This window comes from Fistularia commersonii, chromosome 11 (assembly GCF_037954325.1).
Source record: "Fistularia commersonii isolate RoL2024-O1a breed Wild chromosome 11, RoL_Fcom_v1.0, whole genome shotgun sequence".
Taxonomy (NCBI): domain Eukaryota; kingdom Metazoa; phylum Chordata; class Actinopteri; order Syngnathiformes; family Fistulariidae; genus Fistularia; species Fistularia commersonii.
Genome location: NC_141294.1, coordinates 17510288 through 17527252, shown reverse-complemented (window position 1 = coordinate 17527252; position 16965 = coordinate 17510288). Strand labels below are relative to the sequence as shown.

At 54.4% G+C, this 16965-nt stretch overlaps 1 protein-coding gene across 1 annotated transcript in view; it reads left to right on the top strand.

Moving 5' to 3' along the window:
* LOC147229838 (uncharacterized) overlaps positions 1–16948 on the top strand; it is an 18736-nt gene extending 1788 nt beyond the window's left edge. The window contains 14 exon segments of the mRNA XM_086155512.1: positions 750–1171; positions 1173–1547; positions 2133–5571; positions 6522–6852; positions 6923–7096; positions 8899–8987; positions 9103–9176; positions 9262–9307; positions 9423–9463; positions 10666–10736; positions 10860–11023; positions 13161–13237; positions 14026–14208; positions 14313–16948. Coding sequence (XP_086011638.1) covers positions 956–1171; positions 1173–1547; positions 2133–5571; positions 6522–6852; positions 6923–7096; positions 8899–8987; positions 9103–9176; positions 9262–9307; positions 9423–9463; positions 10666–10736; positions 10860–11023; positions 13161–13237; positions 14026–14193 — 5265 coding nt within the window. The 5' untranslated portion in view covers positions 750–955 and the 3' untranslated portion in view covers positions 14194–14208; positions 14313–16948.
* The last annotated feature ends 17 nt before the right edge of the window (positions 16949–16965 follow it).

Here is a 16965-nt window from a genome sequence, read left to right as displayed (position 1 = left end):
GGGAATGTTATCTTAGTGTGTGTGTGTGTGTGTGTGTGTGTGTGTGTGTGTGTGTGTGTGTGTGTGTGTGTTCCTGCTAGTAATGACAAATTAAAAGTCCATTTTCATTGGTGGTGGAGGGGGGCTGAATGAAAAAAGGAAGAATTTGCACTCCTCTCCAAAAATAAGTTTTTACCCGTTCGGATGGATTTGTGGAAGGAGGTGGAGAAGAAAGAGGGAGGGCCGCGAGTGTGAATGGAAGGATTTAGAGCCGCTGACGGAGGAGAAGAATGAAGTGGAGGAGGAAATATGGTTCCCATTAACATGGATACAGTGTATGACTTGACCATTAACTGTGTGGTCGGCGGCGGCTTGGGGGGGGCGAACGAGGGAGGAGACAAGGGAGAGAAAGAAAAAGAGAGAGGACGGGACTAATAAAGGACAAATGCAGACGTTGCCAAACATGAGAAAAGGGGGGAGTTTTGGTGTGTTTTGGGAGGAGGAGGGGAGGTGATTGATCGGCGTGATCGGGAGGTTGCAGGCGAGGAAGAGGAGGAGGGATGAAGAATGACCCCCCCGGGTTTTCCGAGTGATGAGCTCATCCCCCCCCCCCCCCTGCATTTCGCAGCTGCCTGGAAGGGGACTTTCCCCCGCGGTTGCTGAACGCCGCCGCCACCGCCGCCGCTCGGCATCTGAGCTCGGTGAAATGACTAATCACTCGTCTTCTCTTCCCGTCCCCTCCCTCTTTCTCTCTCTTTTCCTCTCCTCAGCGCCGCTGTGAAAGGCGGAGACGCCGCCGTCCGCTCACCGAGCCCAGCTGTCCTCCTCCTCCTCCTCCTCTTCGGCCGCTCGTTTCATTTTCCCCTTGAGAAGCCGAAGCCTCCACTTGCAGACGCCACCCCCTCCCGTCTCCCTCCCCTTTGGCTCCGCCCCCTCCCGGCGAGGAGGGGGGGGCGTGGCCCCCGACGGCGTCGCCATGGAGCAGCGGTCGAAGGCGGGCGCCGCTCCGACCGTCGGTCCCGCTCCGGAGCCGGCGCCGGACGACCCCGACCCCGAGAAGCGAAGGAGGGCGGAAGGGGAGGAGGCCGCCAAGGAGAGGCGGCGTGGGAAGAAGAGGGAAGGGGAGAAGGGGGCGGTACTGGAGCTGTTGATCGAGGGGCGCTGCGGCGGCGGCGGGGGGCGGCGGCGGTGGCGGCGGCGGCGGGCAGCAGCAGCTGCAGATCTCCAGCCGGGAGGGCAGCTGCCCTGAGGGCAACGTGCGTCTGCGGATCGGCCTGCAGGCCAAACGCACCAAGAAGCCGCCCAAGAGCCTGGAGAGCTACATCTGCAGGCCCACCATCAGGACCTACCAGAGGCAGGGCAGGGGGCCGCCGCCGCCAACGCCGCCGCCGCCGCCATCGAGGCCCGACGGGGACGGAGGCGCCGCCAGAACCGCATCCAATCCGACGGACATCGCAGCGGATCCGCTCCGGATTGCCGCCAGGACGTGCCCGTCGTCGCCTCCGCCGCTGCCGGCCTCTTCGGCGTCACCGCAAGGCTCCGCCCCTTCTGGCCAGGGATTCAAACAGGTAAGGCCCGCCCACGCCGCCACATGTAAACACAACACAACCGCGAGATGTATAGCGATCTGGTTAGTTGAGGGGGCGGAGCTAAGCATAGAGGCGGGGCCAATGGCGGACGTCCTCGGACGAGGACGGACTGACACCTGTGATTGTAACGGCATGTTTTTTGTTTTTTTTTTTTTCACGCACGCGTTTGCGTGTGTGTGGCGGCCACCGGCAAATCCCGGCACGCCGCCGCCACAACCAGGTCATCTCGGCGATTTCACTCTGAAACTCAAGCAGCGGGTTTTTAAATAAACACCTCTATAAATAGGACGGCGGCACGGCAACCGCTCGTAGGCCGCGGCAGACATTGGTCCGTCAGTCGTCTCCCGACGGCGGCGAGGCGAAATGTCAGGCCCGCTCATTTGTATTAGCAGCAATTTATAGCCACCAATGGCGCCGCTCCTCCATCCGCTCCCCCCTTTTCTATTTTTACTCCCCCCTCTACCTGCTCTCATTTATCTCCTCCTCCCCCCGCGTGGCCTCTTTTCCTGTTTCTCCGCACTGCCGCTGCTGACGGAGGGTGGGGGTTCCATGCGTGTCCTCCAGGTTCCACCTGGGGTGACGGAGAGGGCGAAGAAGGAGAAGCCGGCCTGCGCCAACGGACCCGCGGGGGTGAAGCCCCCACGCTCGTCCTCCTCGGATAGAAGCGGTTTCAACGTGACGTCCGCTTCCCCCGCCGCCGCCGCCGCTCCCCGCGCCCGCACGCCGCCGACGAGGAAGCAGAAAGGCGGAGGCTCGGCGGGGAAACAAACCGGCTCCTCCGTTCCCCCCGTGACCTCCTACAAGGACCCCCCTCCGCCGCCCTCGCTGTCCCCGAAAGTAGGGGACCCCCCCGCCGCCCTGCCCCGAGAGCACGACCCGCCGCCGGAGAAGAAAAGGAAAGCGAAGAAGGAGAAACGCAAGGAGAAGAAGTCCAAGAAGGAGCGGGGATGGACGGAGGGGGGAAGGAGGGAGGAGGGGAAGAAGAGGAGGAAGGAGAGAGGGAAGGATGGGAAGTCCAGGCGTGGGAGAGAGAGGGAAAGGGAGAAGGAGAGGGCGGCGGCGGCGGCGTGCGAGGACGCCGTGGGTTCGGATAAGAACCGCAAGGCCGTGACAGTGGAGGAGGGGGCCGGGGGTCCCGAGGGGGGACCCGCCGCCCGTGACATTTGCAGGCCGTCCGAGCTCGGAGCAACTGGCGACAGCGGTAAATCAAAAGAGCATGATGGCGCCCGCCACGCGGTCCCGCAGCCGCCGCCGCCGCCACCGGGGCCGCGCCCCGCTTCCCCCGCCGCCACCCCACCTCCGGACCTCCCCCCGCCCCCGGAGCAGGACAGCCGGCCGCTGAAGAAGCGTAAAGCCCGGCGGCCCAGCTGGACCCGGCTGGTGCACAGAGGTGCTCAGAGGGAGAGCCAGGAGGCGCCGCCCGCCGCCCACAGCCCGCCGCCACCGCCGCCGGCCATCAGGACATGCCCCGCCCCTAAGGCCGCGCCCCGCCGGCCCGAGGATTCCCCCCCGCTTCCGTTCCCCCCCGCGCCCGGCGGCGCCTCCCCCCTCTCCGTAGCCAAGCCGCCGTCCCCGAAGCAGAGCCACCCGGATGCGGCGCCGCCCGGCTTGAAAAGCGGGCGCGGCAAATCGCGCTCGCCCCCGAGCGAGGCCGCCGCGTTCGGGCGCGACCCGAGCCCGGCGCCACGGCGGCCGTCCAAGTCCAGCCTGAAGAAGCGCGGGCGTCCTCCTAAGCAGACGCCCCCGGGCGGCGACCTGGACGACGACCCTCGACCCCCCGAGAGGGGGAGCAGGCAGCTAAAGATCCGGAGGGTGATCAGCGAGATGAAGAGGCGGAAGAAGAAGAGGCTACACAAGGCGGCGCTGTCGGGCGGCGGCGGCGGCGGCGTTGACCGAGAGGCGGCGCTCAGGATGTGTCAATCTATGGAGCCGGCGGCCGTCGCCTCCCTCTCCTCCCTGTCGTCGTCCTTCGGCGGGAGGCTCGGCCCCCAGATCAACGTCAGCAAGAAGGGGACCATCTACATGGGGAAGAGGCGGGGCCGCAAGCCCAAGGCGCACCCAAGCCCCGCCCCCCAGGGCTACGCCCCGCCCTCGCTCTTCGGCCACCCCGCCGAAACCTCGCTTTTCCTCCCCCAGCCTACGCCGGCGCACCCGTTCCCGTCCCCCTCGCTTACCCACTCCAGCGGCGCCCAGAGCCCGTACAGCGAGGGCGGCGGCGGCGACCCGGCCCTGCTCTTCCCGCACCCGTTCTCCCTCCCTTCCCCGTCTTCCTCCTGCACGTCGCCGCGCCCGCCGTCCTCCTCCTCCTCCTCGCTGTCGCCCTTCGTCAAGAAGAGCTGCCCCTGCCAGGGGAGGCACCACTTCCCCTTCCACCAGTCGTCGTGTAAGCTGTACTGCCCCGCGCCGCCGCCGCCGCCGCTGCTCCTGCACTCCCCGGCGTCCCCGGCCCACCTGAAAGAGGCCACGCCGTCGCCACGGAGCGAGTCGCACAGCGAGGAGACGCTGCCCAGCGACAGCGGCATCGGCACCGACAACAACAGCGTGTCGGAGCGTGGGGAGCTGAGGGGACCGCGGGGGGTGCTGCGCCTGGGCGCCGCACTCGGGGGGCATAAACATTCCCCGGCGCTTACCAACGCCGCCGCCGCAGCCAGGCACCGACACCGACGGCGGGATTACGGCTGCACGTGCGCGTGTCCGTGCGCCAAATGCCCCCGCCCGGACTATTACCCCTGCCTGAAGAGGTCAAAGGGCAAACACAAGAAGAAGCACCAGCAGCTGCACATGCAGGACCCCGAGTTCCTGGCCGAGCTTGAGGATCTGATCAGCCAGCTGGGGGACGTCCACATCGGGCGCAGGAGCTGGACGCCGACGGCGAGTGGTGGGAACGCACCCGCCGCCGCCGCCGCCGCCCCCCGCCGCCACCACCGCCCTTCCTCTTCCTCCCCGCCAACCCCGCGCCCCCACCGTTCCAACATCTTCCGGATCAACCTGAACGGCTTCTACTCGCCGCACCCGTCCGCCTATGGCGCCGCCGCCGCCGCCGCCACCTCCTTCCCTCCGCAGCCCTTCTACCCGTGCACGCCGCTGCACTGCGCCAGGAAGCCCGAGCGGCGCCAGTGCGGCTGCCCGTCCAAGTTCCAGGACGCCGTGGACAACGTGGGTTTCTTCGGCGCCTACTCGCCGCCGCCGCTCTACCACCATCACCACCACCACCACCTCCCGCCGTCCTACACGCTCCCGTCCTCGCACCAGTACCAGCCGCACCACTTCCTCCTCAATCCGGCCCGCTTCCACCGCCGCAGGACCCGCCTGCTGCGGGAGGGCTCCCTCGGCGGCGAGCCAGAGGCCGAGCCCGGCGGCCGGCTGGGCCTCGCCTGCGATTGCGGCGAGCACAAGCGCAAGCGGCGGCGGCGGGCGTGCGCGCAGAGCGCCGACGACGAGGACGAGGAGCCGCAGGAGGACGAGGAGGAAGAGGAGGAGGACGAGGAGGAGGCAGCGGCGGTGGCAACCAAGCCGAGGTCGCGATTCGCGCTAGGGGAGGAGAAAACGGCGAGGAGAGGAGGGCCGCTGGCTAAAGGCTCCCCGTGGCGTCGGGAAAATGGCGGCGACTCCTTCGCCGCCACCGCCACCTCCTCCTCGTCATCCCTGGCGGAGAGGTTGAAGCACACCTCGCTCTCCGCCGCCGGGTTAGGCTCCTCCCACCTGTCGTCCTTCGGCGGCGGTTGGAGCGGCCTGGGTCAGGGCTGGGCCAAACTTGGGGGCGCCAAATTCGGCAGCCCCGGCTGGGGGTCTTTCAGAGCGCCAACGTCCGACCGGGAAGACGGCGACAACGGCCAGGACGCTCAGCGGACGCGGCGGTACAGGACGCCGCCGCCGCACACCAACCTGTTCACGTCCGCCGCCATGGCAACCAGGGGCCGCGGCCTGAGGAGCGGATTGACCGGCTGGAACTCGGTGCCGTGGAGGAAGGAGGAGGCGGCGTGGACGGAGCGACGGGAGGCAGGTGAGACCACTCGAAGGGGGCGGGGCTTGTGTGTTTGGGGGCGGAGCCTGGCGACCGGTTTCGATTCACACTTGTAACAAACACTCCGAGGAATGGAGCGGAAGTCTTTTTATAGTACACACACACACTGACACGCACACACACACACAAGCACGCTGCCGAAGTGTGATGGCGTCGGAGCTGCACCCTGGCGGGAGTGGAAAAAAAAACAAAAATCCGGATATCCTATAGGGGGCGCCGCAGCCAGACACACCCCTCTTCTCCTTCTCCTCTTTCCATTCCCCCCCTTTTCTTCTCCTCTCTCCATTCCTCCTCCGCCCCGGCCAACGTCGTCATTAGCGAACCGCCAGATGGTCTATTTAAAGCGTGGGCAAACGGAGGAGGAGAAGGGAGCAGTCAGTCGATGAAGAAGGGATGAAAAAGATAGATGACCCGAGAGGTGATAGACGGGTGGGAGGGTCACGGAGGGGGCAAGTGGAGGGGAGAGAGAGAGAGAGAGAGAGAGGGGAAAAAGTGAGGAAGATGTGAAAGAGGGAGGCGAAAGAGAGGGAGAGGGACCGGAGGAGCTGCTTCTTCACCTCCTCTTCACCCCATCCCTCCGTTGTATTTGTTTCTGTACTCTTTGAAAGATCGGATGGTGAGGATTTGTAAAAAAAAAAAAAAAAAAAACACCCAAAAAGAAAACCCGCAAACGCACGCTCTTTTTCGTTCAAATTAAAAAGAATTCACGTGGCTCTGTGTGTGTGTGTGTGTGTGTGTGTGTGTGTGTGTGTGTGTGCGCATAAATCACTTCCTAATTCATTTCCCAGAAGTTATCTGGTCAGAGGAAATGTTGTGACTCATCCAATCTCGCTGTGGCCGCCGACCCGCCCCCACGCCGCCGCTAACGCTACCCTCTGTTTTTTTTTTTTTTTTTTTACTTTTTTTTTTTCTTTTATTTTCACCTCCAGGTTTCCACGGAGACCCCAGGCAGAGCCGCGGGCAGAAGCGCTGCGCAGCCGAGGAGGCGGATACGGGGAGCAAGAGGAGGCCAGGGCGCCCCAGGAAGCACTCCGCCTTCGCCGGACCGCCTTCGCCCTCGCCGCCGCCACCGCCGCCGCCGCCGCCGGACTTCCTGCAGGGATGCGGCAACAAGAGGGATGCAGAGGAGGCGGGAGGAAGGAGGGAAGCGAAGGACAGAGGAGGAGGCGAGGCGGGGCCGCAGGTGACGGATGCAGAGCTGCAGGCCAGGAGGAAGAGGGGACGGAACAGGAAGTACAGCGATTCTCCGTGTCATCAGAGGTGAAGGCGCCATTTTTTTTAATTTATTTTGCTTCCGACGGCAACATGCTAACCCCCGCACTCCACGCAGCGTCGCCACGGACACGGCAGACTGCGACTCGCCCGCCGAGTGCTCCGGCCAGCCGGAGACGGACCCGGCCGGGCGCCAGACGCTGGGCGTGCAGAGGCAGGAAGTGATAGACGGGCCGCCCAGGAAGAAATTCCTGAAAGCGGGGCTTTACTCCGACGACTACAAGATGGCGGAGTGAGTCGAACCTTTGTAGCTGCTCGTGTATTTTCAGGCATTTTCTTCTTTGGTTTAAAATATTTTAATCTTTTTTTTTTTTTTTTTTTTTTTTTTTCAAATTTTCTGGTCATTTCTCCTTTAGTATTTTTGTATTTCTTTATTCTAAGTGTTTTTTTGTTTATGTACAAGTATTTTTTTTGTTTTATTCTTTAATTTCAAGCATTTTCCTGTGTATTTCCAGTCATTTTTACTTTACTTTTATTTTCTCTTTTATTTTTGTGCAATTTTTAATTTGCTCTGTAGTCTTTTATTTATTTTCAAGTTATCCCTCTTTATTTTCAAGTATATTCTCGTGTATTTTTTTTTCAAGTATTTTCTTGCATATTTTTAGTCCCATCTCATTGATTTTCCTTTTTTATTTTCAAATAGTTTCTTGATTATTTTCAAGTATTTTTTACATTGATTTTTAAGTGTTTTCTGTTTCAGTTTCATCTTGTTTTTTCTTTTTTTTTTTCAATTTTCAGGTGCATTTTTCAAGTAGTTTCTAATTTATTTTCAACAATTTTCTCTTTTTTTAAAGTATTTTCTCAATTGTTTACATTTAGTATTTTCGTTTATTTTGAAGAATTTCCATACACCTCGGGTAGTCTCTATTTTGGATAATTTCTAACTTTCTCTATGGGGATTATCTTTTATCATTTCTACAAACCAAGATATAGTATTTTGCAGTTTTTGAAGAATCCCTAGCCGGCGAAAGTCTCCCGGGTAGTTTCCACCGAGATCTGAGTCAGAGGAGGTGATTCAGAGCGAAACCACTCACATCTGCAGCTTCTTGGAGGCAGGAGTTGCAGAATGTGTGAGAAACCTGGGGGCTGAACCTGCAGGCCTTGGGGAAGCTGACTTGGGGGGACCGGCTCATCCAGATGAAGGAAGCTATCCCTAGGGAAGCAAATCCGAGGGGAGCTAACCCTAGGGAAGCTAAACCCGAGGCAGAAACCTGCCCAACTGAGGGAAGCTTATTCAGATGCAGCTGCATACCCAGCTGAAGGAAACTAACCCTTGGGAAGGTACCCACCAAGGGGAAGCAGCTTGCCCAGCCAAAGGAAGTTAACCCTAGGGAAGCTAACCCAGGGGCAGCAACTTACCCAGCTGTGGGAAGCTAACCCCAGGGAAGCTAACCCAGGGGCTGCTGCTTGCCCAGCCGAAGGAAGGTAACCTGAGGGAAGCTAACCCTTGGGAAGCTAACCCAGGGGCAAGAGCTTGTCCGGCTGAGGGAAGCTAACCCAGGGGCAGCAACTTGCCCACCCAGAGGAAGGTAACCTGAATGGAGCAGCTCCCCCGGCTGAGGGAAGCTAACCCTAGGAAAGCTAATCCAGGGGCAGCTGCGTGCCCAGCTGAAGGAAGGTAACCCGAGGGAAGCTAGCCCTTGGGAAGCTAATCCAGGGGCAGCTGCGTGCCCAGCCGAAGGAAGTTAACCCTAGGGAAGCTAACCCAGGGGTAGTGAAGTCCCCAACTGGGGGGAGTTAACCCACAAGAAGCTTATCTAAACTGAGGCAAGCTCACCCTGAGGAAGCTAACCTGAAGGAAGCTTAAACGGGGGCTGCAGCTCGCTCACCCAGGGGAAGCTAATCTGAGGGAAGCTAACCCAGGAGTAGCCGTTTGCCATCTCGCAGGAAGCTAACCCGGGGGCTGCAGCTCATTGGCTGTTTGATAACGAGGTTCTCACCCCTTCTCCACTCTCGTCCTCACCAACGCCAGGTTCTCCGCTTTTATTTCCTCCCGTCTTCCTCCTTTAACTCCCCCCATCTCTCCATCTCCAGCCCTCCCTCCCAGCTGTTCGGCGGCGGAGGTGCGGAATACACTCCGGGGGAGCAGGAGTACACCCTGCTGCCCGCACCCATCCACGTCGGTGAGCACATCCCATAATATCTCACACCGAGTGTGAGTGGGAAGGGGGGGTGCTTGTCGCCGAGCAACACAAAACGACCCCCCCCCCCTCACGTTCTCCCCTTCCTCTCCTCCAGGGAAGTACTTGAGACTGAAGCGGATCCACTTCCAGCTGCCCTACGACGTCATGTGGCTCTGGAGACACAACCAGGTGTGTGTGTGTGTGTGTGTGTGTGTGTGTGTGTGTGTGTTTACGACAGCTTCCTTCATCTAAAACATGTGGCTGTCGCCCGCAGCTCCAGCGGCAGCCCGCCGTTCCGCTCAAGAGGAAGCGACGTTACTGTGAGTCCCCCAACCATCCCCCCCCGTCTGGCTGGAGTTGGTACAGTCCAACATTCAACCATACTAGAACTTTGATTCTCTTCTTCTTCTTGGTTTGCCCCGCCTCCTCCTCCAGGTCGGCTGAAGGAGAGGTCCACCTCCTCTCACCGGGCGGCGGTGAGTTGAAAGCACGTGCGCACAAACGCACACACGTTCCAAAACAGGAAGTAGACGGGGTTTTACGAACCCCTCGATGTTTTTCACTTCCTGCCAAAAGTGCACGGTGAAACGTGCACGGGGTCCAACCCAGAGGGTTTGAACAAAAGGCAGGTTTTTTTTTTTTGTGTGTGTGTGTTTTCAAGTATTTCTTGTTTATTTTTAATATTTTTGCATTGATTTTTAGGTGTTTTCTTATTATTTTCAAGTACTTTTTTGTTTGTTTTCAATGTTTTTTTTCATTGTATTTTTATATTTTTTTTTTTTTATTGTTTATGTTTAAGTCGTTGCTCATTGATTTTCAGGCATCTTGTTTATTTTCAAGTATATCTTGTTCATTTTGGGGTATTTTCATCTTTATTTTGAGGTTGTTTCTTGTTTATCTTCAAGTTTTTTTCCTCATTTATTTTCAGAATTTCTCATTTTCAGGTAGTATTTTTTTAATTTCAAATAATTTCTTGTTTATTTTCAAGTACTTTTTCGTTTGTTTTCATTTGTTTTTGTTTATTTTCAAATATATTCAGGTAGTCTCCTATTTTTAAGTAGTTTCTCATTTAGTTTCAGGTATCTTCTTGTGTATTTTCTTTTTAATTGCAAATATTTTCCATTTTATTTTTCAGTAGTTTCTCATTGATATTAAGGCATTTTATTGTAAATTTTCAGGTCATTTTTTTATCCGGTACTGTCTTGTTTATTTTCAAATATTTTCCACTCTCATTCCAAAGTGCAGGGGGCCCACTGAATGTTTGAACCAAAAAAAAGTTAATGATAAATTAGATCAAAAATATCAATTTTGATAGATATAGCTATGACGTAAGTAGCGATGACCACTTTCTGTTGAATCTTTATTCGTTCTCAAGTCGTTATTTTGTCCCACGCGACGCCAGTCGCCGATCCAAACCGACACAGAGAAAGACGGCGCCCATCAGAGTAATGCGATTTAGTGAGTTGCTCTTTCTGTTGTTGCCACGGCGACAGATTATATCTCCAGGCGGGGATACAGAAAAAAAGCGGGGCGACTTTCAAAACAAAACGTACCCAAACGGGCAACGTTTTTGTTTCTTTTTTGTTTTGTTTTCAAGTTTTGTATTGAATGCACAAAGGGCTTCATCGCAGTCTTCACCTTCCTCCTCCTCCTCCTGCTGCTGCTGCTGCTCCCACAGGAGGAAAACTCCAGCGACATCACCAGCCTCTTCCCTCATCTCGACATGGAGCCCCTGACCAGCGCCGAACGGTACGGCGGGGAGAATAAAAAAAGGGCAAAATGGCGTCAGCCGCCACGAGATAAGTGAAATTAGCGAAATTAGCAAGAATGCTAACACCCCCCCCCCCCCTTTTTTTTTTTTTTTTTTTCCAGGAGCTTTGTGGTGAAACATCACGTCTTCCTGGTGAGGAACTGGGAGCTGGTGAGGGACCGGCAGATCCAGCTGAAGATGGAGAGGCGGCGCGGTGGCGAGGACGGCGGCGTGCCGCGGCCGCCCCGTGACGGAGCCAATGGGGATGACAGCCGCATCAAGTCAGGTCCATGAAGCAAGTGTGTGTGTTAGTTTTTGTTTCTGTAGGTGTTTGTGAATACGTGCGTGCACACGCATGTGTGTGTGTGTGTGTGTGGTCCACACACCCCATGTTTACCAGCCATCTACATGGCTTACTCCAGGTGTCCTGTGTATGCTTATTGAGGTGCGTAGGTAAGCGTACGTGTGTCCGTGCACGTTTGCGTGAATGTGTGTGTCCTTGTCCATGCACGTTCATGTGCGTGCGTGCGTGCGCTTGCACATGCACGCTTCTCTTCACTCCTCTGGCCACCCTCGTGTTTGGCTTGTCTGTCCACATCATGCTCAGCATTACAAAGTAAGTGGTTTTCCAACCGCAGAATTTTCAAGCTCCCCCCTGCCCCGCGCCGCCATTCCTGTCATCCACCGCCGGCGTCCAAGAACCTTCTCAGGCATCGGCTTTCGCCATTAAGAGCGAAAAAAAAAACAAAAAAAAACCCACACTGTTTCCACCAAGTCCCTCAGAATTGATTACAACAAAAAGGGAAATGGGGAACAGACGCCGCTTCGCCTCGTGGAACTTTTGGGACTTGTAGGACTCGCGGAAGTTGTCGACGTTGACAGACTTTTCGGACTCTTCGTAGTTACGACCGGTAGACCCGGTGGCCTTTCTGGACGAACGGGAAAGGAGGAGCTCGAGGAACTCCTTGGACTGTCGGACGTGGTTGACTTGTTGAATTACAGGGACTGGGCAGGCTCACCAGATTTGTAGGACCAGAGGAACTCAAGGGTCTTGTTAGACTCCTTAGACTTTTCAAACTGGTCAGATGTGTAGTTACAGGACTTGACTTGTTGAAATGATGAGACTTGCGGACTAAAATCGGAATTCCACGGTATGGTTCAACTTAGGACACCTTAGCTCGACTTGAAGGATGTTTTACGTTTCTTCGACTTGTTGGTCTCTTTGATTTGTTGGAGTTTGGGAAATGTACTGGATGGGTTGGACTCATTGGTCTTCTGGGTTCATTTGACTCACTAGACTTGGAAAACACACTGACCCGCTGAACTCATCGGCCTCTTTGGACTCCTCGGGCTCGTTTGGACTCGACACACTTGCGGTACTCCGTCGGAACAGACGCCGTTTCGCCTCATGGAACTCTAGGAACTTGTAGGACTCGTGGAAGGGAAGTTGTCGACGTTGACAGACTTTTCGGACTCTTCGTAGTTACGACCGGTAGACCCGGTGGCCTTTCTGGACGTACGGGAAAGGAGGAGCTCGAGGAACTCCTTGGACTGTCGGACGTGGTTGACTTGTTGAATTACAGGGACTGGGCAGGCTCACCAGACTTGTAGGATCAGAGGAACTCGAGGGTCTTGTTAGACTCTTTAGACTTTTCAAACTGGTCAGATATGTAGTTACAGGACTTGACTTGTTGAAATAATGAGACTTGCGGACTAAAATCGGAATTCCACGGTATGGTTTAACTTAGGACACCTTAGCTCGACTTGAGGGATGTTTTACGTTTCTTCGACTTGTTGGTCTCTTTGATTTGTTGGAGTTTGGGAAATGTACTGGATGGGTTGGACTCATTGGTCTTCTGGGTTCATTTGACTCACTAGACTTGGAAAACACACTGACCCGCTGAACTCATTGGCCTCTTTGGACTCCTCGGGCTCGTTTGGACTCGACGTACTTGCGGTACTCCGTCGGAACAGACGCCGTTTCGCCTCATGGAACTCTTGGGACTTGTAGGACTCGTGGAAGTTGTCGACGTTGACAGACTTTTCGGACTCTTCGTAGTTACAACGGGTAGACTCGGTGGCCTTTCTGGACGTACAGGAAAGGAGGAGCTCAAGGAACTCCTTGGACTGTCGGACGTTGTTGACTTGTTGAATTACAGGGACTTGGCAGGCTCACCGGAGTTGTAGAGCAACTCGTGGAAGTAGTCGACGTTGACAGACTTTTCGGACCTCTCTTGGTTACGACAGGTAGACTGGGAAAACACAAGGCACCCGTTGAACTCCTCGGTCTCGTTTGGACTCGACGAACTTGCGGTACTCCGTCGGTTCGGGGTTAGGACACGGCCGTCGCTTGCGGGGAAAGTGATGCTGCTGCTGCTGCTCGCGATCCCTGACTGAAATACGGTGTGACCTCTGACCCGCAGATGAGCCAGGGGGGGTGGAGTGTACAGGTCCCAGCAGTGACCCCCACCCTCAGAGTCAGGACCCCTCCAGCACGCGTGTGAGTCAACACACACTTTAACCCTTTAATGCCCTCAGCCAATGGGAAACCTCCTCCGCGTTGACTGGATTACTCCAGATCCGACCTTTTTTGAGCCGCGGCACACCGCCAAATAAAAATGTCAAAAACGTTTACAACGTTTACAGTTTGAAATCTGGCCCCGTTCGGTCGAACACAAAGCTGATATTCTTGCAGGAGCTCAACTTTTTTGGCTTCTTCTGACCCCTACTCATACTCGGGCCTTCATCTGGGTCAGAATGTACTTCAGGGCCAGAAGATCCATTGAGTACTTTTTCTTTTAAAAGATTTATCCATGGCGTATCACCGCCGCTGTCTCACTTGAAGCATCGCTATGTCCCAGCAGCAGGCAGACACACACGCACATTCACTTCCTGTTGCCATCTAGTGGAAGAGCATTTCATTCTTCCGCCTGTCCACAGAGGTAGACGTAGGAGGACACATTATTTGCGTTGAATCAATCATTTTCGGACCAATCGGGTGAAAGTGGGCATTTTTACACAGCCCACTAACGTGCCGCGGCACAGTGGTTGGAAAACACTGATCAAGATTATGTCATCCAGCATCTCATTAATTACCAGGATCAATTACAGCTAATTTCTGGATTTTTTTTTTTTTTTTTAAATTATAGTCAATTATTTTAGGAGAAAAATATAGCTGGTTTTACGAAGGCGTGCGACGAGGCGAACATTAAAGGGTTAACGGATGCACGTTCGGTCGGTCAAAATTCATCTCAAGTGATCGGCATCCCGTTACCGCGCTCCCCACAGCCCGCCGACCCCCGGAGCCGACCAGAGGAAGAGGGGAAGGAGGAGGAAGAGGAGGAGGAGGAAGAGGAAGAGGAGGAGGAGGAGGAGGAGGAGGAGGAAGGCGCCTCCAGCCGACGGCAGCGGAGACGACGGCTGAACGACTTGCTTTTGACCCTGCAGCATCCATAAGCTAGCGGAGGGGAGGTGAGCTCGCCGAGGGGGGAGGAGGGGGCGGGGCAAGTGCACCGACCGCCTCCTCCCTGACCCCCCAAACCCCCCCAACCCCCCCGCCGTCTGTCCACCCGCAGGTGGGGTCCGAGGAGTGGGACCCGAGCCCGCCGCCGCCGCCGCCGGACAGGAAGTGCTCCGATACTTCCATCGACCGTTGTAGAGCCACACGGGACGAGCGAGGTAGAGAAAGAGAGAGAGAGAGAGAGAGACGTAATGGCCGAAAGACATCACACGGATGAGTGTGTTGAACCTTCTGAAGGGCATCACACACACACACACCGGAGGATGAAACCATGGCAACGCATTTTTTTTTTTTTTTTTTTTTTTTTTTTCCCAAATGTCCAAGCCTGGACGGATGAAAGAGACGTGAGGCGGAAGGACGGACTGACGGACGGACGGACGGAGCAGCGGAGGTGAATTTGCACTAGTGCTGGAGCGACGAGCACGTTAAAGACTGTCTACATGCTGAGCGACGACACTTTAAGACAAACGCGCGTCGATGCTTTTTACTTCAGCACCTTAACACAACTGGGAAGACGGACTTTGCTCTGAGACGGACCTTTATATACATATATATGCATATATATATGTGTGTGTATGTATGTGTGTGTGCGTGTATATATATACATATATATGTGTGTGTGTGTATGTGCGTATAAATATTTGTGTGTATGTATGTATTTGTATATATATGTATGTGTGTGTATATATACTGTATGTATTTATACACACACACACACATATATATATATATACGTATATATGTATGTGTGTATACATATGTATGTGTGTGTATTGATATATATATATACACACATACATATAAGATATGTATACATGGTACTCGAGAGCACAGGGACCGGGGTTCACGCAGCTGCACTGGGGGGGGGGGCTCTCGAAGAGTCCGGAATCGCAACTCCAGAGGGAGGAAGTGAGCCAGTAAAGGGGGTTGGTGTGTGTGTGTGTGGGGGGGGGCATTGGGACGACGCCACGCTGCTTTCACCTGATTGGATGAGGGGAAGTGGGGGGGCATGGAGGACCACCCAAGTGGTGACGGCGGCACAGGCGGATCGTAACCTTGCACCTTGATCGGGAAAAATTTGCACATCGATTTTTTTTTTTTTGAAACGGAAGTTTTCGGTAACTACGGTAACGCCGACCCCCCCCCTCCCTCGCTTAAAATAAAAAAAAAATCCCGCTTTAACCTCCTTAGAAAGGACCGTTTCGGAAATATTAAGATGGAGCTGTGTTGCTGCTACGCCGACATGGACAATGACATCAAATGTGGAACAGAAATGTCATTTGATGATTTACAACGTCACCGTAGCAACACACCGAGGGCCAACTTCACTTTGGCCCGAACCCCACCAACACCGCCGGCTGATCCCCAAAGGACGGCGTCCAACTGGCGGATTGCACGTGAACGCAGCGTCGCAAGGGGAAATGGGGGGGGGGGGGGGGGGATTTTTGCCGCAAGAGACTTTGCAACGAGGTTTTAAGAAATGGGTTATTTTTTCTCCGCCTGATAAAGAAGGGGAGGAAATATATTCACGACGGGAATGTTTTAGCTATTTTTTTTGTGTTTGGCTTCCATTCGGGAGGGGGTTGGGTGGGGGTGTCCAACAAACTTTTTTTTTTTTTTTTTTTTTTTTTTAATCGTTTTTTTTTTGTTTGTTTGTTTGTTTGTCTACTCCAAGACTGCCTTTTTGAGAATGTTTGCGAAACAGTCTTTGCTCCGGAGCAGTGACAATCAGAATGTCCAGGTGGGTGGGTGGGTGGGGGTCGAACAGGAATCCGCCCCTGAACGCTCCGCAGAAGTGCCACGTTGTCTCCGAACAAAAGAAAGATGCAGTAAAGAAGCAATACACCCCCCCCCCCTCACGAGACAGGCTCCGACTACTTCCTGGCGTTAGAGCCGAGGAGGCCGGAGGCTTTACCTTTACTCCGCATTTCGCCGATTGGTGGGAAAGAATCCGGTGTGAATGTATATAAAGGGAGGGGGGTTGGGGGTCTTGGCGTGGGGGGGACGGGGGGGCTTCTGTCTGTGTAAAGTAACGACAATAATATCCAGAAATATACAAAATAATTTTTTTTTTTGCTAAGATGTTTTTAATCGATTTAAGCAGCTGACCAATAATATCAGAGATGTTTCTTCGTCGTTGTATAGGATATTATTTTGGAATAGAACACATATTTTTGTCTCTTTTTTTTTATTTTTATTATTATTATGATTATTATTATTGGTCAGACAATCAGTGACCGTGAATATTTTTTTTCCAGTGTTTAAAAAAACTAAAAAAAAAAAATAACAAAAAAAGCTCTATATCAGTAGTGTGGCTTGAAATGGCGAGCCAGAACAGGAAGTGCAATTTCTTTGACTGTTTACATGTATGGATATTTTCTTTTTTTTTTTTCCTCCCTTTCCTTTTTTTTTAAAGAACTGAGAGCACTGCGTGGCCCGGCAGTGGACAATTAACTTTATAGCAGAGGTAACACATTAAAAGAGTTATTTATCTAGTCTGCATGACCTCTAACCTTTGCCTGCTGCCTCGGGATCACACGGCACCAGACGGAGGAAGTTGGACAAAAAAAAAAAAAAGTGAAATTGAAAAAAAAAAAACAGTTGTAACTCAACGCCATAGAATGTCAGCTCAGATCCAGTCAGCCTCTGTAACCATGGTAATAAAAGCATTTTACGTCTGCCAGTACCAAACCCTGCCTGCTGTCCTT